The 20572-nt window shown below is 41.0% G+C and overlaps 1 protein-coding gene across 1 annotated transcript in view; it reads left to right on the top strand.

The window, feature by feature from the left end:
• The first annotated feature begins 1040 nt into the window (after positions 1-1040).
• NXPH2 (neurexophilin 2) overlaps positions 1041-20572 on the top strand; it is a 110215-nt gene continuing 90683 nt past the window's right edge. The window contains exon 1 of the mRNA XM_065880793.1: positions 1041-1126. Coding sequence (XP_065736865.1) covers positions 1076-1126 — 51 coding nt within the window. The 5' untranslated portion in view covers positions 1041-1075. The remainder of the gene's footprint in view (positions 1127-20572) is intronic.

Genomic DNA, 20572 nt, shown 5'->3' with positions numbered 1-20572 from the left:
GTTGTTAACATGGGGTTGAGGGATCGCGGGCAGCAGGTTTCTGGCCTCGCCCAGCCGCGGCCTCAGAAATATCCCTCTCCAAGATTTCCCAACTGCGAGGGAGGCTGCGGCAGGGTCTCCTCTCCTTATTCTTCTCCCCAGGCGCCCGGGCGCAGCTCTATCCTCCTGGACACCGAGCGGCCGACAGCATCCTCAAACCCGAGTAAGCCTGGACCCCTACACCTAGCTCGGTTTCTCAGAGCCCTGCCGCTACCCCTCCTCAATGTCCCTCTAGGTGCCCACTACTTTCCACTTCCAGACATTCTTCCAGCCGCACCAGCCTCACTTTGGACCCCCTGCGCCGGGCTCTGAGAGCCAGGGCTGCTGCGGAGCAGGGCGCTCTCCCGGGGCGTCCCGGGCTCCAGCACCCCTCCACAGCACCACCACCCCCGCCCCACGCCCCGCCTCAGGACCCTGCCGTCGCCTTCCCCTAGAACTCCCTGGGTGCTCTCCCGGCGCGCTCCTTCCTGCATCCACTCAGGGAGACCACCCGTCCCCCCATCCCCGCAGCCACCTCCCCGGCAAAACAAGAGCTGGTCAGTGGGCAGGGCACCCGGCCCAACCGGCCCTCTGCTGGGCGGGGGCGGAGAAGGCCCCGAGCCTCGCAGGGCTCCCGGGCGCGCTCAGCTCTTCCGGGAGCAGCCTCGCGCGGGAACCCCGCATCAAAGCGCCGGAGCCGCAGCCTCCCGCCCGCGGGCGTCCGCCGCGCTCACCCTGACCCCGGGACGCGGGAGCCCCGGGCGCTGCTGGGACCCCGCGCAGCACGCCGGAGCTCGAGCTGCCCCCCACGCTCCTTTTCCGGCCCCCTCCAAGGAGGGGCGCGCGGGGCCCCAGAAGCATCTCCCGCCCGCCCTCCCCCACCCCCTTCCCAGCCCGCCCACCCGACCCGCGCGGCGTGGCGCGGCGCTGCGCTCGGATTCCGGGAGGGAAGCGCCGCGCGGAGTCCCTGGCGTCCTCAGTCCTGCCCCGCGAAGTGGAGATGCGCGAGAGGCAGGCGAGGGCGCGCAGCTCGTGAGACGCCGCGCCAGCCGGCACCATGCGCCTGCGGCCGCTGCCCCTCGTCGTGGTCCCCGGCTTGCTGCAGCTGGTGAGTGCCCGGCCCGCCGCGCGCCCCACGCCCCACGCGCCGGGGCCGCGTTTCGGCGGGAAAACCGCTCCGGCTGCCGACTCGGAAGCAGAGTCTGGGGCTGTTTGGGACATGGGGTCGGGGGGCGCAGGCAGTGGAGGGAGTTTAGGGTTGCCTTAGAGGTTGAAGGGAAAAAATCAGGGAACGGGGATCAGAGTGGGGACCCTGAGGCGAGTGCGGTGCTTATGGAGGATTGGGACTGGAGGGCTGAGGTAAAGAAGGAAGAAAGTGGCAGGGAAGAAGGTGAGAGAGAAGGAAGAGGTTTATTGAGGAGCGGTCAAGGAGGGGATAAGGGTAGACGGACGCGATAAGGATGGGCTGAAAGACCTGCCTCTAGCCCAGAGTTTGGGGGGCTTGGTGGTTATTTTTCACGTGGTATTTTGCCCGGATGCCCGCAAACACTTATAAAGCACGGCATCGTGCATCCTCGCTCTCAGGGCCGGTTGGTGGCTCCTTGCTGGGGAAAAACTTAGGCAAAAGACCGATTTGGGAGGCAGATTGGATTTCTCTTCGTTTTCTATCTGGCACTGGGGACTAGGATGGGGTTTTGTGCCGGCGGGGACGCAGGATGTAACTTTCAAATCCAACTCCACACAGGAGCCCCCTCCCCGTCGTCTCTACGCATTTTGTTCCCAAAGACCTCTCCTGTCTGGTCTGGGCGGCTCAGGGGGCACCGAGGAATATGAAGGGTATTAGAAGGTGGTTGCACAGTCCGCCAGGGAAGCTCTAGGCGACCGTTCCAGTGGTGCCTCTCATCTCTCCTCGCTTTTCCCGCGTGGCGCCACCCTCTCCTCCTTCCGAAATATACCTGTATGCTGTATGGATTGCTAGCTAATTCTGTTTAAGGGAGATCCCAAGTAAGACGTTCAAGAAGACAACTTTTAAAGTACAATTATAGAAGGGGATTGCTTTGGCGCAGTCCGCCTCTGTGATGGATTTCTCTTGCTCTCTTGGCACTTGTCTTAATACGGTGCTATCAAGAGGGCTTTCTCCAGAAGCCAAGGTTTCTTTGGTCTTCATATTTAAGACTTTACCCAGTTTAATCTGGCTGTTAAAACAGGGTTAAGGAACCCAAGGATGATGATCCTTCCTTTTTTCCTTCCTTCATCCCTCCCTTCTCTCTCTCTCTCTCTCTCTCTCTCTCATTTCCCTTTAGAGGGAAAAATCAAGTAACTTATTAAAGTTTCTCTATGATACATATGATATTGTAGACACAAAGATACTCTGTAAGTTTGAGGATGGAAGGAGTTCTAAAATGTCTTAGTGAAGGGGAGAGAGCACGAAAGGGCCTGTCCATTCCTTTTCCACAGAGATTAGCTTCACCTGCACAGCATTAAGAAATTCTTCAATGGCTTCAAGAAGAAAATGCAGTGATGTTCCCAAATGTCCTTAAATGAGCCAGCACATACTGCCTATATACAAGATGGCATGTTAAAATAAATTTTACATCTAAGGCATTAAGCATGCCACGTATATGCCATAATACTCTTCAGTATCCCTTGCTTTTTGAAATGTTTGATCTAGATTCCAAAAAAAGGTGATTTAACAAAGCAACATTTGTATGGTGTGTGTAAGTAAAACTGTAAAAACCTGGGGAACTCAGGTACTTAGGTAGGATCTTCAGAATATCTTCATGAATCTCTTAGTTCGTTCATTTATTTTTGCATTCAATGATCATGAACTGTGTATCTGTTCCACTGTATTAGACTCTTAAAGATAAGGAGCTATACTGGGGGATGTGTTGGGGAAAGTTCTTCCATCAGTTTACTGTATTGGGAATGTTAGATTTTTTTTTTTTTTTTTCACACCACCAGAGTCAATAGGGAATAAGAAGTACATCTTGACAAGATTATATACCCTCCTTAAGAGCTAGATTCTAATATTACAGCGTGGCTTGATTTATCAGTTTTTAAGGAAGTGTATGTCAAATTCTAACCCATTTTTGGATTGTGCTTGGGTTGTGATGTTTTTTTCCTGGAGCACTTTATCATGGTAAGTGAGGTGGGGAGCTGCAGCTGGGTGATAAGCATACATTCCTTACACTGCCATCCTTTTGGACAATAAAAAGCTGTTTACATTCTCCACAATCTTAGAGCTGTTTCCAGCCTTATAACACAAGGGGGTTAGGATGTGAAAGGAAAACAGAGTGGCTGAGCAGGGTAGATCTAAATGAAAACACCCCCCAATCCCACCATTCGCCCCAACCCAGCAGGTATCCAAAAAAAAAGTTATTATTTGGCCCTTCGGATGGCTTATAGTTTTAGTCTACCTTTTCAGCTAATATTGAACTTCTTTGGTAAATCCCAATAGCAAGTGGATAAAATGTTTGAAAACTAATTTTTTCATTTTCTAGGAACCATGTGTACATAGTACATCTGCCCTTGGGGGGAGGGAGTGGAGACGAGGTTGGGTTATCGCTGGAACTGGATTTTACTTTTCCATTCCCACTGCCATCCTAAAATGCTAAATATTTTTAAATGAGTAGTGGATTCATTGGGGGATATTGAAATTTTAATTTTAAGAAAATTGCCTGATTCATATGAAAGCAGTCAGAGGGAGTTGGGCCCAAATAAGTCCCTATCATATAATACTGATACAATAACTAGAAGATTTTTACTTATTTGGGGGATATTTATAATTTTTAAGAAAACAATAAGCTGAATTGATAAATATTGCAGGTAAACTATGAAGTATGTGTGTCTGTGATTTGTCCTTACCCAATTTTCCTGGCCTGTGTCTAGTGTTTTAACAGACAGGTTGCTATACCTAATTAATAAGATTACTAGGCATTTGCAGAATTAAGTATCAATCCTGAATGTATTATTTTCTTTGAAATTCTTATTCAGCAACGTATCTTTATAAAAATACTAATAGCACATTATCTCTTGTCTGCCATCTAATGAAGAGAAAATTAGCATTTGAAGTTAATATTATAATGAGTGTTATTTTGTGACATGATACAAGGTAAAGACTTTGCCAGTTGACAGCTTCTTACAGATTTGCATGATTATTTGTAACTCATAATAAGTGTGATTTTTGCCTCTAAGTAAAATGCAGATTGTAAAAAGATTAAATTTGAATTTAAATGGATGATAAGCTTGAGTTTAAGATAAAATTTAGTGGTGATTTTAAAAATTAGTTTGTTATACATTTCAACTTGTTTTTCTGTGATATAATGATGAGTTTATCAAGTAAAATATAAATTAAAAAAGCGATACAAGTTAGCAAATTTTTAGAATCCTATAAAATCAGAATACTTGTGATGCAAAGTGTTAACAATTTTAAGCTCATCCTCATTATATAGTATCATCCCACATGAACTTATTGAGGATATTTTTATCTTAGCAAATTATTGATTTTAATATTTAGTGTCATAGTCATAACATATATTTATTCCCAGTTCTGTATTTTCAAGAAGTGATAACTCATGACTGTCTTCCATTCAGAAATCACAATTTCCCTTATACAGTTTTGATCAATTAACATCAGAACAGTATTTTCCAGTGTAGGATCAATAGTCATCTGTTGCCTAGATGACAACGCAGAGGAGAAGAAAAAACCACCATATCATGGTTAGGACTTAGAGTTGGCTGGGCTTTGAAATTGACTCCTCATTAAAAGGATCATTATCTTAGACATTTTTAAAAATGAGAACTAGGATTAGACAATTAAGTCCTCTATTCCAGCCACTCACCTCCCAGTATAAATTGTGTTCCCTTGGCCTATTTTAAGATTAGGTTTGTGTAGTTCAGTTTTAAATGCCTTCCACATATGAAACTGACTCCTCTTGGGAACCTATTTTATAGCTCAATAGATTTCCGAATGGAAAAGAAAAGCCTTGTTACTTTTTGTTCCATAGTTTCTTTCTTTCTTTTTTTTTTTTTTATAGTTTTTTTCTTAATTTTTTATTGTTTCTGATTAGTGGTCAAAATGCTAAATAAGGCAGAAGGCTTTTTTGAAAAACTTTTATTAGAGGTTTTCCATTCTCAGCTTAAAATGTGTAGCTCTTGCAAATCGAATGAATTAAGAAATGTTGATTTTTACAACACACTGCCCACCTTTTATCTATTAAAGAGCTAATCAATACATTGTGAATGATCTCATTATTTAGTAGTAGCAATCAGAGATGAATATAAGTGTGTCAAGGTTTGTGATTTTTGTAAAAGCTCCAGGACTGTCTCCTACTGTTTACATATTCTGCGGTCTCTTTTACCTGAAGCTTTGCTGGGTAAGATTTGAAAAAAGAATTATAGCCACATGCTCAAATGCCTACAGTTAGGGCTGTGTCAGCATTTCTGTGAAGAATCTCATTTCCATCTTAGCCATAAGCATTATAGCCGGTTAGAAGTTGGCATTTAATATCTTGATTTGGGAGTCAGTTATTTTAAAGCTGCTTTAAAAAATTGGTCCAAGTGATTTTGAGCACTCATCCATGTGAGTTTACTCTCTAGATATTCTTATAGTATGTGGAATGATGATTTAAGAAACTAATTTCTATATCATTCTTGCACAGTGGTTATAATTTAAAATGTAGCATGTTTAAATTATTTTCAATAATCTCTTCCAAGTTAACCTATTTATTGAACCACTGTAAGATATTGTAACACTGTTTCATCACGAACAATTTTAATTGTGCCAAATTCAGATGCCTTAGTTGGTCTTTATTTACTAAAAATTGTAAGAGTCTTTATTTGCTGACAATCTGTTTGAATTTTTTATTACTTGTGATATGACCAACGGTATCGATGACAACTCTGTTCTTTATTTCAAAATCTTGCTCAATAAAGAAGTATCTAAAGCAATTTACAGTGTAGATTTTCATATTATAGAAAGAATTCTAAGATATGATTGATTGAAAACTTCCAATTTATGTTGTTTTTAGTTTATGAAGATCTAGATGCAAACCTTCAAATAACTGTTTGGTTCATTATGCTGTAAGATCAGTATATAATAAGGAATTCTGTTTCTTTATAGAACTACCATTAAAAATGAATATTTCATTATCTAAACCCAAAAGCTATAAGAAATATTTTTCTTAGCCCGATCATTCAAGAAGTTAAAATAGTTGTCTTTAAAATTGTCATTCTTGTAAATTTTGCTTTTCTTAGATTTATGGACCCATAGTAAGAAAACTGGGAAGTTTTACAAATTTAAAGTACAATGATAATAATGCTCTCTTAGATTTGCATATACCTACCTGTTTTCAAGTTTCTTTCACACAGTTTATCACATTCTCTTCTCCCAAAAAATCTACAAGAAGGACATGTTGAAAGTTTCCATTTGTGTACTGGAAAGAACAATGTATTTGGAGTCGAAAGACGAGTTCTATCTCTAAATAAATTGCATATTCAACAAATAGTTACTATTTTGTCCCTGACTTTACACTGAGACTGTAGCAGACATTGAGGACATAACAGTAAAAAAAACGGAACTGCTATGAGAATATGAGTGTGTGTGTGTGTGTGTGTGTGTGTGTGTGTGTGTGTGTGTCTTGGGCTGGTCATTTAATAACCTCAAATCCCTCATCTGTACAATGACGTCATCAGTGATAAAGAGAATGAAAAATGATTTCTAACATCTCTTTCCTTTTTTTAATGTACAGTAACAGTGTTACTGTATTTTCCTTTTATGAATTATGTACATCTTTACTGTACGATTTAAAGTATGTCTTACCTACAAACATAATTGCTTTAAATATAAGTTTAACATGGAGTTTGTGCTTTTAACCATATCACAAATGGTACATCTATTTAGAAATAGATTTAAAATACTACAAGACTGCTTAATGTTATATCTTCTTGTGGAAAAGGACAATTTAGTGAAACTAGGCAAAGGGAATTGACAAATACTTATTTAACACATGTAATCAGCAAAATCAATAAAATTTAAATTAAAATGGTACAATAAGGGCTTTTCCCCCTATATACCATTTTTAAATTGTAAACCACTAACATCTACTCCTTTCTTTAATTTAAATAAAAAGTAAATTGGCTCTCAGTTAAATTCTAATTATTAAGATAAGCAGCATTACAGCTTAATACTGTACCTCAACCAGAAAACTAGCATGTGACTTTTTGTACACCTCAGTAGAATCCAACCTATTTAAATCAGGAATACTATTAACTAACTCCAAAGGTCTTGGGAATTCTGATATTAATGGTATGAAATTTTAAAAAGAAAACCAAGAAAGAACTGGCATGTGAGACCTATCAAAGATGGAAGAAATTGTTAATGCTTTTAACATCAGGGGACAAGTCAACTGAAACAAACTGACTAGTCCTGGGGTTCAGTCCAACTATATTCTAAACAACATGAATGTCTTTAAAAATGAAACTTGACTTTGTGATAGTGCTGGTTTGGGCCAAATAAAAGGATTCTCAGGTCATAAAAACACTTAAGTAAATCTCTTTATTCAAGATTATGCAAGATGGTGATTTTCAAGCATTGACATATATATCGACAGTTTTAAAATCTCATCAGTTTTACCTTAAGTTATATGGCTTGTATATTTATTCACTCAAAACTGTAACTTAGGAAATAGTTAAGATTACTTGAAGGGAGAGACCACGTATGTAATTTATATGGCTGTTAAAAGTCCATGATCTGCATGATATTTTGAACGGATAATGTGTACATAAGAGAATAGGGACTCAAAAGAACCATTTAACACTTTGTAGCAATGATAACAATCATTTTTATTAATACAGTTTTTGCATTTGGATAACCCAAACAGAAGATAGTTGGGATCAGTATAAGAAATGTGGCTGCAGAAATGAAAAGGGAGGTGAAGTTTTCAAAAGTGTGTTTTCCACAGTCATGAATTCACCTGCTGCTTCCATGTTGATGACTCCCAAATTTGTACCTCAATTCTTACCCTACTGCTCAGCCTCCAAGGCCATCTCTCCATAGCTCACTTTCTTTGCCTTGGATGTTTTACTGCCAACTCACACTCAACATGTCCACAGCCACACACAGCTTTCCTGAACAAGTAACCTTCCAACATTCATGGATTCAGATCTTGAAGTCACTACCTTGTCCCCCTTTTTAATGTCTGGTATCTTTGTGTTGGGACAAGCAACTTAGTATAAAGCATCACATGGTTTATAAGATAATTTCATGTGTGTGATCTCAGGGTTCATCTTCACATCAACTCTGGAAGGTAAACAGAGCAATAGTTATTGCATCCATTTTTAAAAATGAAGACACAAAGGCATGGAAGATTTCCAAGACGGACTGTATACAGACCACACAAAAGGCGCAACTTGAATTGTCCGCCCAGTCCATCCCCAAGGTCACGGTAGCATCTGTTTGTAGCAGAAGGCTGTGAGATCCATCATAGACCCCCAGAGTGAAGGGCTTGAGGGACGTTTCCAGGAAATGTTCTGTTCTGCTCAGCAGCCATGCCGAGGCAGAAACCTTGACTCACTCATTCTAGGAAGGTTTTAAACAAATTTGCCGTGAAGTCAACAGGTTTAACAGAGTAAACAGATTTTTAGAGCCTGGCTCTTAATCGGGAGTCCCGTTTAGAATTTAGCCTCAGAGTTTAGTTTCCAGGTGCTCCAGCTTTTACAGCTTTAGGGCTAAGTGGACGGCCTAGTGATGTGGTTCCAGTTAGGATCAGCAGAGGGTTGGAGAGTTCCTCTAATTCCTCAAGATCTCAACCTGTCCCGCTTCAGATGGAAAAGGTGAACAGGAAGAGAGAGAAGGGCTTTAACTACTATGAAGAGCTACTTATTCTTGGTTTTTTAATGGACAGGTGGGAATGTGAGAAGGAGCCAGTGGGGTGGGGGAAGGCATCTAGTAGATGCTGACACCTACTAGACTCGCAGAACTTGTGAGCTTCCGTAGAAGATTTTACTCTACCAGTAGCATTCTTGCTCTTGCCCTCTCTCCCTTTCTTACTTTTTATGAAAATATGTATTTGATTACAGAGGTGGTATAGCATAGTGAATGTTATTGGCTTTCCACCCAGATCCCTTTGGATCTCTTCTTACCATTTCTGTGCGCCCTCTCCTTTTTTGGTTTCTGTTCTAACACTGGGCACCTATAACTCTCCTTCAGAGGATTTCCCTGGGGGTGTTGGATGCCCCTTGCCAGAAAGCACTCAGAGCCAGACTGCAGTTCCCTTCCTTCTGGGACAGCTCTTGACAAATGACTGACAGGTGCCAGAGTGTGAAAAGCCCAGCTCCCTTGCTCAGAGGTTTAAGGAATACACTGGAGTGTCCCTGTGAGAGCAGGTCAAAGCTCCCCTCAAGGGGACTTCGCTTGAGATCGCACACGTCCATGGCTTCCTCTTGTTCACTGCCCCGCTGCCCCGCTTCCCCACCAGACTCCCCTGGATGCGCTTCACTATAAATCACTTGCACTCAAACACTTGTCTTGCTGTCTGTTTCTGGGGAACCCAACCTAAGGTGTCTGTTTAAATTTTTTTTAACATGCAGAAATTTTTAAAGCAGCTATTCGTACCTCTGCCTGCTTTGTGCCATCTTATACTAAGAGATCACTATTAGTAGTTTAATGTGTCTCTTTCCAGAAATTACGGATATGTATGCTTTCATCATAATTATATCAACACAACATAACATCATGTAACATGTATTTTTAATGCAATAATATACTGTGGCCATTTTTATACAATGTACAACTTATATTTTTGAGAATTCTTAGTATTTCATGGCATTGATGTGCCATAATGTATTTAATCAGTCTCTTATTAATGAAAATTTTGACTGTCTTGAATTTTTTCAGTTCATTTGTGAGTATATTTATAAAATGAATTCCTGGGGGGGGTGGTGGGATGAATTGGGCAATTGGGATTGACATGTATACACTGATGTGTATAAAGTGGATGACTAATAAGAAAATAAATAAATAAACATTTAAAAAATAGAAAAAAAAATAAAAAATAAACAAAATGAATTCCTAGAATTGAAAATACTTGTCCAAGGCCGGGAATGTACAATATAAATTTTGATAAATATAAATTTTCCCCTTAATGACTGTACAGTACCACTCACAGTGGATATGCATCCTATATCCCTATCTGGATAGTGGCTTTTTTGTTTATGTTTTCAATCTGTTAGAGGAAAAGACCTCATTGTTTTTAAAATCTGTTATATATTACTTATTAAGAAGGTGAAGTTTATTCTTATATTTAATAATCCTTTGAATTTATTTTGTGATTCCTTCCTTTTTAAATAATTTCCCATTTTTCAGTTCTTTTTGTCTACAGCTTTTAAACTTTTATAGTTTTTTTTTTTATATTGCTCTTGCACAAATGTTGTTTATTTTACTATTCCTGGATATTTTATATATTATGGGGTTGTGGCTACATTTCTAGGCCTGACATTTTTAAATTGATTTTTGCTGGAATTTAAAGAAAGCTACTTATTTTAGTATATTTATTGTATCAGTTCTATTTCTGAACTGGATTATTAGGTTTAATAACTTTTAATTTGATTCTCTTGAATTTTATATGTAGACAATCATATTACCTATAAATAATCGTATATAGCAGCTAAATAGAAGCTTTCTGGGGCAGATTCCATAGCTGATTAACTAAGTGGCCTAGGTTGAATGAAGCCTGGAGTTAAGGGGTGAGCATTCAGGACCTCAGCCCTCTTTCTACTTTAGTGAAGGACATGCATCCTCCTGATAGCTGCCCTGCGCCTGCTTGCACTCCCAGCTCCTCCCGTGCTGATTTTGGTGCTGGGAAGAGGGGATTCTGTCGGGGCGGGGGGGGGGGGGGGGGGGGGGAGGCGGTAAACCCCTGTTCAGGTGCTGTTCTCTTTTGCCTTTGTTTGGTTACTGGCTGCTCAGCACACTTGGCTTCTCCATCATTCTGATTTACTCTTCTTTACCTCTTCCAGAGATTCTCACATTTTGTGGACCCTTGGCATCCTTTCCTCTTTGTAGCACTAGGCACTCGTTCTTGTTTTTGCATTCCTAGTTCATTTCATTGGAAATTTGAGAGAGAGGAAAGGTAAATACATTCACTCATCTTTCCTCATTGCAACTCAAAATCTTTTAGTCATTTTTGGCTCGTCTTTCTTCATCCCCTACAGTATCCATTCAGTCACAAAATCCTGTGAAATTTCCTTCCAAATCCATCTGTAAACTGTCTCTTTCTCTCCACCTGCTTCCATTTCATCACTACAGCAGCCTCCTAGCTGTTCTATTTTATTCCAACATGAGCCCTCTAAATGTATTCCACATGTCACAGATCATCTTTCTTAAATTCTCCTTTGATTTACTATGCCACTCCACTATTAAGGATGAGACTGTGATTCCCTTTTCCTTAATACATTGAGTCTAAGTTTCTCTTTCTGGTTTTCCAGCCTTAAATCTCCCATCCAATATTCATCACATACTCTTAACTGCAGCCAGGTCTGTATCCTTATACTCCATGAATACTTCAGAGTAAGGAGAAAGCATAGGTTTTGGTGTCAGACTGACTTGGATTCCAATGCTTTTTCTGGCACCTTGGACAAGAGAACACATCTACTCAATTTCAGTGGGTTTTTTGTCCTGAAATAATGGTAATTATAGCTATTTCTTAGGGTTGTGATGATTATATACCAAAAAAGTGAAATGCCTATTACCTAGTAGCTTAACGAAGGTCAGTTTTCCTTTCCACCTGCAACAGCTTAGGTTTTTTGTGGGTAAACAATAGAAACTGACTTTGACAAACTTAGAGAAGAAATTCGTGAAAACAGGGCAGCTCACAGGAAAGGTTGGAGAATCAGGCATGTCTAGAGCAAAATCAAGGGTCTAGGTATCGGGAAAGTATCAATTGGCCAAGATGATGAATAAATGTCCATCTTTTTCTCTCAAGTTTTTCTTTCACTTCATTTAAGATGCCATGTTCTGGTTGAGAGAGCCTAGATGGCTTGGGTCATAATGCCTTGGCTTGAGAAGGGTGGGACACTTTGATGAACAGTTCCACGCATCCTAGGGAATCAACACTATATGTTCCTGTTAGAGAACCTGTGATCAGAACTCCCACCGCAGGAAGAGCTCGGAGAAAGAGACCCAAGCACCCACAGTGAAGACCCATTCCAGCTCTTTGTGTTAATCAACCAGATCTCCACTCGTAAATAGACATAGACCACAAGATCACCAGACATTTAAGTGAAATCTTTAGCAAAAAAATAATGAGGAGAAGGACAAAGAGAAACTAACAGAACCTACCCTGGAAGAAACAAATAATACAAGGGACAGATTTCAATTTTAAAAATTCCTAATTAGGATTCTCAGAGAGTCAAGAGGATATTGCATCCTAAAAACAAGGCCTTTTCACAGACAGCTATGAAGAAAGATCAACTAGGTAATAAGAAGGAGTTCTTGGAAGTGAAATATATAACAAAATTAATAGGTCAGGGAGAAGGTTAGGAGGAGTAGGAACAGAGATCATGCTGGTGAACTGTAAGGTGAAATCAAGGGAACCTGCCATGACAGAGCCGGAAGACCAACATGGAAAATACGAGAGAACAGTGACGAGACTTAGAGGATAAATCCGGCGAGGAGCCCCAGAAACAGATAACAGGAGGCTATGAGGGGAAGGAACATAGTCAACAGGGTTGAATGGGCTGATAAAAAAAATAAAATCCTGGTGAAATTCCTGAACTCGAAGGAAAAAATAGAAAACCCTGAGAGCTTTCAGAGATTACTAACAAAACAAACAGACGCCTCATTAACCACACTGGATGTTAGAAGCAATGGAACAATGCCTTCAAATTTCTGAATATTCTGAAAGAATATTGAACCAACAGCCAAATTATCAATCAAACATGAAGGGGAAAAGTAGGAGGAAGAGAAGGAAGAGAAAATAAACAATGACATTTGGAGCATGCAGGCGTCTCGGGGGAGTTACCACTCACTCCATATGGAAAAATCCTCAAAGAAGTACATCAGCAAAGCAAGAAAGAATATAGCACAAGGGGATGATGTGGGGTAGCGTGGTATCTGAGTATGACTCAGAAGAAGCAAAGGAGGCTAGAGAAGGGTCCATTAGCCTCTGACCCAGGGGAGATGTGGGTTCTGTTTCCTTTGGTGTGGTCCAGTCACACTGTGGCCCTACTGGGAATTTCATTTAAACCATTCAGTTTTATAAATGCTATTTATTAATTTGCTGTGTTTAAAATGGATTTGTACTCAAAGCAGGAATGATTTAAACATAGTTTAAGAATGGAATGGGCTTCCCTGGTGGTGCAGTGGTTGAGAGTCCGCCTGCCGATGCAGGGGACACGGGTTCGTGTCCCGATCCGGGAAGATCCCGCATGCTGCGGAGCGGATAGGCCCGTGAGCCATGGCTGCTCGGCCTGCGCGTCCAGAGCCTGTGCTCCGCAACGGGAGAGGCCACAGCAGTGAGAGGCCTGCGTACCGCAAAAAAAAAAGAATGGAATGTAACTATAATAAACATTAATGAACTGAAATAATAAAAATTGGAAGTAAAGGGAATACAAGAGGTGAAGCTAGGTGAGCATATCAGTTTCCTTGTTTTTCATAGTAAGAACTTAAGCTGTCTAATGTTAATAAATTAAGAAGTAGACTTACAAATAATAATACAACCAACCAAAACCAAGAATTGGAGAAAGGGAGATAGGCACAGTCATCACCCTTCATAAAAAGAAGTCAATGATATTATTTAAACTGAAACAGAGTAGTAAAACAATCAAAAATTTAAAAAAACTCTACATGGTGAAAAAGAAATAGACTTAAAGCCTTAAAAGCTACCAAATAATAGAATTAAAAATAATACAACCAACAAAAATTCAGTATGTAAGTTTATTTACTCTGTGCTCTAATTTCTTCTATCATTTAAATAGATTAGAAAATGAATATTAACATCTGGAAAAGGCATTTTGACCTTAAAATGTGATTTTGTATTTGTGCCCTTCTTTTTCTGTAGTGCTTTTGACAAATATCATTCATCAGTGAATTTCAAGATAAAGTGGGTCTTTTCAGTGGTAGGAGCTGTCCAGCAGTTGTAAAGACATGCTCAGGACATGGCCATAAGCGCGCCTTCCCTAGGAGGTGATAGATACGTTTATGGTGTAGATTGTGGCTTGATGGTTTTTCACAGGTGTATACTTATCTCCAAACTCATCAACTTGTATACATTAAATATGTATAGCTTTTTGTGTGTCAGTCATTCCTCCAAAAAAGTCATTTTATAAAAAAGAGGTAAGCAGAGGCCATCTGTTGTGTCATGCCTCAGGGAAGGGTTTCTCAGCCTCAGCACTACTGATATTTTGGGCCAGATAATTACTTGAGTGGGGGGAAGGGGTGGAAGAAAAGTGGCTGCCCTGTGCCTTGTAGGATGCTTAATAGCATCCCTGGCCTCTACCCACTTAGATGCCAGCAGCACACTCTCCCAATTGTGACAACCCAAAATATCTCCAGACATTGATAAATGTCCCCTGAGAAGCAAATACACCCCAACTGAGAACCACCAGTGAAGGGAATTCCTGGCTGTGAGAAGCTGAACCAGGTGAGCTCTTTGGACTCTCCCAATTAAATACTTTGTCTTTGAACTGTTGGGAAGGGGTCAGCATTTTGCAAAGACCTAGTTTACTTCTTAACACTTCTTTCCATCTCAGGCAAGTTTCCTTCAGTTTAGTTTTTGAGTGCCAAGTCCATCAGGCACTGTGCCCAGTGCACACATCTCTGACAAATTTTCCTTTTTGAGGGAAATGATTGATGAGTGATCCCCCTGATATTCCTCTCCTGCATAAGAGTTCCCTCCAAGAAAAGTTCACACATTTCATCTTGCCTCAGGTACACATCTTACCAGTAGTTAGGGCTGGCTCCAAGAGTTTTAGGAAAGCTTTCGAGTTTCCATAATTTACAATGCAGTAATGAGGAAGTGTTACTTTGTAATGAAGATAGCAAATAAAACTGAAAATGATAACCATAAATAATAGTTGGTTAATAAAAACGTGAACTAAAACATCCTCGATGTGCCTATTTGTTATAATTAAAATATAGTGGGATTACATTCTTCAAAGAATTTATCCCAAACCCAGATTACTATGGATATCAAAACAGGACAGTAACACTTTTGAGTGGAAGATTTGACCTAGTTTTTGAGATTTTTAAAATGTAACTTAAAACTATTCAGTTCAACTTTTGAGGGCTAGACTGCATTTCTTTTTGTTGAAAATTGGGGATTTTCAAGTTTACAAATGTAAACTGTGAGTTACTCTATTTTTTATAAATGGTATATGAATCACTTTCTTCTACATCAGAATGCATTTTTTAATTAAGTTTCTCCTTTAAGGCAATTCTCATTTTTTAAGAAATTGTATCTATGAAGGTACTATAAGACTTGCATTTTCTTCCCCAGAGATAAACGTGGTAATAAAAAAGTAAAGAGAATCCCAGCTGGTGTTAAAATTTGAAATAGAGTATATTTTCATGAAATTAAATCTATACATAAATAATGACCTTATTTATTGGGATAAAATCTGAGAACTCCAGTGAACTGCAGCTGGGCTGCCACTCCAGGGATATATAAAGGGATATATCCCTTTATGTCAAGGCGGGTAGGCCTTTGTATAGGCTCCTGTAGCTTTCCCCATGAGTGTGTTACAGACACGCCAGGCAGGTCAGGGCTCCTGCATTCCAGCCCATGCCTTTAATACATACACACATACATGCACACAGATGACATTCTCCTACTGAACCTTTCCCACTACATCAAAAGTGGTATCCTGGGGCTTCCCTGGTGGCGCAGTGGTTGAGAGTCCGCCTGCCGATGCAGGGGACACGGGTTGGTGCCCCGGTCTGGGAGGATCCCACATGCCGCGGAGCGGCTGGGCCCGTGAGCCATGGCCGCTGAGCCTGAGCTTCCGGATCCTGTGCTCCACAACGGGAGAGGCCACAACAGTGAGAGGCCCGCGTACCGCAAAAAAAAAAAAAGTGGTATCTTTTCACTTGCAAGAGGATGTGTTGTCTCTACCGTGAAAGTTACAGACCTGTATAATGCTTCTGTCACTCTGTACAAATGCCTAAATAAGTCGTTACTTACTGATTTACTCTTAGCTTCTGTCAAAGATTAATGTAGGATGTGGCTGTAGGAAAACACTTTTTTAGTTAACACATACTCACATTTTCATTCATTGCTTTATTCGACAGTTGAAGTGTCTACTGTAGGCATGACACTATGCTAAGCCTTTCCTTGGAATATATTCCTAAGGACAAAAACCTGTTTTCCTGATAAATCAAGCATCCTTATTTAAAGAATGAGAGTTTCAACTCAGTTTGGCTCCTTTTTCACTTTTCATACCGGGAAGAGCAGAGGTAATTTATAGCTCATTGCAACAAATACCTTTATTAAGCCCATTTTCTTTTTTTTTTAATAAATTTATTTTATTTTTGTTTATTTTTGGCTGTGTTGGGTCTTTGTTGCTGTGTGTGGACTTTCTCTAGCTGCGGAGAGCGGGGGCTACTCTTCGTTGCAGTGCATGGGCTACTCATTGCGGTGGATTTTGCTGCGGAGCACGGGCCTTAGAGCACAGGCTCAGTAGTTGTGGCACATGGGCTTCAGTAGTTGTGGCACATGGGCTCAGTAGTTGTGGCTCGCGGGCCCTAGAGTGCAGGCTCAGTAGTTGAGGCACACGGGCTTAGTTACTCCGCGGCATGTGGGATCTTCCCAGACTAGGGCTCGAAGCCGTGTCTCCTGCATTGGCAGGAGGATTCTTAACCACTGCGCCACCAGGGAAGTCCAAGCCCAGTTTTCTTGACGTTTTCTCTCCTGTTATATAGTTCTTGACCTTGTACAAATGGTCCTGTTTTATATGGCTTATATCATGCACTTTGGAACTACTCTTTGAAAGTATTTGGACCAAATTTTTCTTTGCCAGATGTTCCACAACTGCTGTCCTAATGTGCCCGAAATCTGTTGAAGTCAGTTCAGTTCTGTGGGTGTGAATTTCCTCTAAAATTCTCCTTCTGAAAATGGAGGTGGTTGGAGTCAGTGATTCCCAAACGCTGGTTCATGGGCTGGCTGCAGCAAGAGAGCCTTTTCAGAGTCTCCAGGCATGTTACATCAGTGTCTCCAGGCTGAGGCCCAGGCACCAGGTGATGCTGGGGCCCAGCCAGATTTGGGAACCCCTAGAGCAGATGGTCTTTTGGATGTCCCTTGGCTTTATGAATTTATAGTGCTGTTGGAACCTTGGCCCTTTGTTGGTGGAATATAAGCCAGCCCCGAGGAAAAGAGCCACAGTTATACAGATTACACTGCCCGTGACACAGGAGGAAGAATGCCTCAGGTCCCCAGGGGTCACCTAGCTTTTCAGATCTCCCCTCCAAAGATACCTCTGTGTTAAGTGTGTCCCTCTGGGCTCCTGCATGCTGTGCATACCTCCGCTGTAGTATTTATCTCATGGCACTGTATCTGCAGGTGCTCCTCTTTGCATTCCACTTAACCCAAGTGAAATCTATGAACACAGAGAATGTGGATGTCAGTCTGTGTAACACCACAGCCAGTCACATAGTAGGCATCCAGTAAGTGCTCAAATGAATGAATGAATGAGTGAACCATTGAGAGAAATCACTCAGTATCCTTCCTGATAGGCTGTGTTTCCAAGTCAATGGAAAACTACCTGTGACCGATTACAGAGAAGTTTGGCTGGCAAATTAAATCCAAGCCCTAAGTCTGCTTGTTCAGTGTCGCTGAACTCCTTCAACGTGTTCTTGAAGCCCTTTTGTTTTGAAGCTCTGGATTTACATGGGAAAAGGCCCTTAACTTTTCTTATTCTTAGCAGTATCATAAGGCTCCTTTGGGACAAAACTTCTACACCTAGGTCGAAGTGCCAAACCAAAATAGACTGTTATTTGTTCTGTCTGATTCTCTCAAGACTAAGTCTGTTTTCTTACATTAGAACAAAGAAAGGATATTCTCAGTAGCCAAGGGACTGGTCTGTTCCATTTTTTACCCTTTTAGAAGTAAATACAGTTAGCCACAAAAGATGTTTGTCCACAAATATCCACTTTGTAATGCTTTACAATCTCTTCCCATCATTGTTGACTCGTGTTTTTAGTACAATATGCCATGCTCTTGTCCTTTTTAATATATCAATATTTATATAATTAGAGAAGAAATAACATAGGAAAAAATTATTTCTAAAGTTTACAATCAAGGTGGAAAATACCTTGAAAATAAGGATTTAGACCTTCAGCAATTTTAAATTTAGGATCAAGATTTCTGATCTGGTTTTTAATTGTGATATTTTAGTGCTTCTCTACATTAAGATCCTTATTTCATTTATTTATTTTTTTGTGAGGTAATAGGTTTAATTTGCTGACATTTATATACTAAGGGCTTTTTCTTAGTATAGATTAACTTACTCTTTTCAAATTGCAATCACTATGAATCAGATTTTTATTTAACTTTAACATTAATTAAGGTGATCATTTCATGATTTAGATTATTTTAAAAATTTCAAAGACCAGCTATGGTTTTAACATACCATATAAGCACTGTAACTTTGTTGTAACAATGAGATATGCCACAACTCTCCCACCTTCTCTACAAGTAGGTGAAACGTTACATAATGGTGCACGCACGTAGGGACAGCCGGACCTGAGGCGCCAGGCATGACTCTGTAGGGAATGGCCCCTCTTCTCATTATACTAAACAAGCATATTTCCAGCAGATAAGGGAGAGATCTACTTTCAGTTGAAGAGCGCTATCTGGTTTAAGCAGGACACAGCCCACAAGCTCCCATGTGATAAAGGCATCCTCTGTTTATCCACAGCAACTCCATAGAGGCTGTCAGGGAAGGAATTTTTCATCCAGGAAAAGCTTTTCTTCTGGGTTCTGAACAACAAAAATACCAGGGTATAATGAGCCCTTCTCGTGTGTTGTACAACGTTGGAGTTGGTAGACCAAAACTGACACAGTGAAGGCACGTGACCGGGTAATTAAGTGCATTCCTTCTACAATATTTGGTTTTGATTTGTCTGTGTTTGGATTTATATTGGGGAGATGTAGAGGCAAAGCATCTCTATCCAAGTTGTTACTAAATGAAATGCCTACAGTGGAAGAACAGTCTTTTATGAGTGCCTGCAGTGAGCAAAAGCTGTCAGCTTTGAATGTTATTAATGAGAGATTTGAAGTTTGTATTAAGAATTCTGGAATGTTCAAGGCTTCTGGGTAAACTGCTAAGCATGGGGAGAGACGTGCCAGCATTGGCATGAAATCTGGTTCCTTTGGTGATGTAACAACTGTTGTAGCCCGTGGACTTCTGTTATGTCAAGTTGACCTTGTTGATGATATAATAGAGTGTAGTTCAAGGCTCTCGTCTCCAGGTATGTCAGGGGTAGGCTAGAGGGTGTGCTATGAAAGAAGCAGAAGTCGTGCTTTTTGTCCTCACATCTGCTCCCTTCTCTCCTCTCACATATACTCAGCTTTGACTCTGCTTAATATGCTTTCCAACAGAAGCGCCTGTTAAGCTCTTTCTCCGGAGACCCATGTTGTCCTGGCTACTTCCCGGTTCTGTATATACCATCCTTCTCTAATCCAGGAAAGAAACGCTCTTAAATTTCAGTTGTACCTGACCCTTATGCTACTCTGGATTTTAAGAAGCCTAAACCTTTGCCACCGTATACTCTGAAATGTGATGACCTTTTGTATATTTAGCACTATTCCCATGACATCCCCTTCGAACACCTCCAAGCACTTTTAAATGGTTTGCTTCAGACGCCTGGCTTTTACTTTTCTAAATTTCAGAGCTGCTAGGTTTCTCTTTAGCTGAATCTGCCAACCTTCTTTTTTATCTTCAGATGATACATACATTTGAATGCACACGATAAAACGTATTTTGCTTCAGATATGTACTTCAATCAGAATCTTTGAGAGTTAAATATTCTCATAGCTGCAAGCGGCCGGAAAACTACTTTCCCAACTTTATTTTAGTGAACTTTGTGGGTGGGAAGATGTACTCGGGTACTGATGCCCCATCCAGGATCCTCGTTTCTCAGCTTCAAATGGCACAGGAAACCCCCTTCTGATTTCCAACATACTCTCAGAATAGCACTCATTTCTGTTGCCACAGAACATGCTTCGGCTTCTTGCTAAAACCAACAGGAGGCACAGCAGATGTATTAGTAAATCACAGAAATTTCAAAACTACAAAGAAATACAGCCACATTACATTGAAAAGCTCTGATGCATAGGTGTGACTGGGAGTTGGCTGCGGCCCCTGACTGTTGGGGACCTGGCCAAGAAGCTGGGTGTCAGGGTTGCCCCATTGCTAGAGCAGTTGACAGCCATAGGTGAGTGGTAAGGTCAGGTGATACAGATCAGAGAGAATGTTTGGCATAGGGGTTAGCCCTGGGCAGCCAGAGAACATTTTAGAGACTGCCCTGGTGAAATCATTAGTTGAGGTTCGGCAGAGCCCA

The sequence above is a fragment of the Phocoena phocoena genome, chromosome 7 (genome assembly GCF_963924675.1).
Source record: "Phocoena phocoena chromosome 7, mPhoPho1.1, whole genome shotgun sequence".
NCBI classification, from domain to species: domain Eukaryota; kingdom Metazoa; phylum Chordata; class Mammalia; order Artiodactyla; family Phocoenidae; genus Phocoena; species Phocoena phocoena.
Note: the sequence above shows the minus strand (reverse complement) of the source record. Positions and strands in the feature narration are given on the sequence as shown.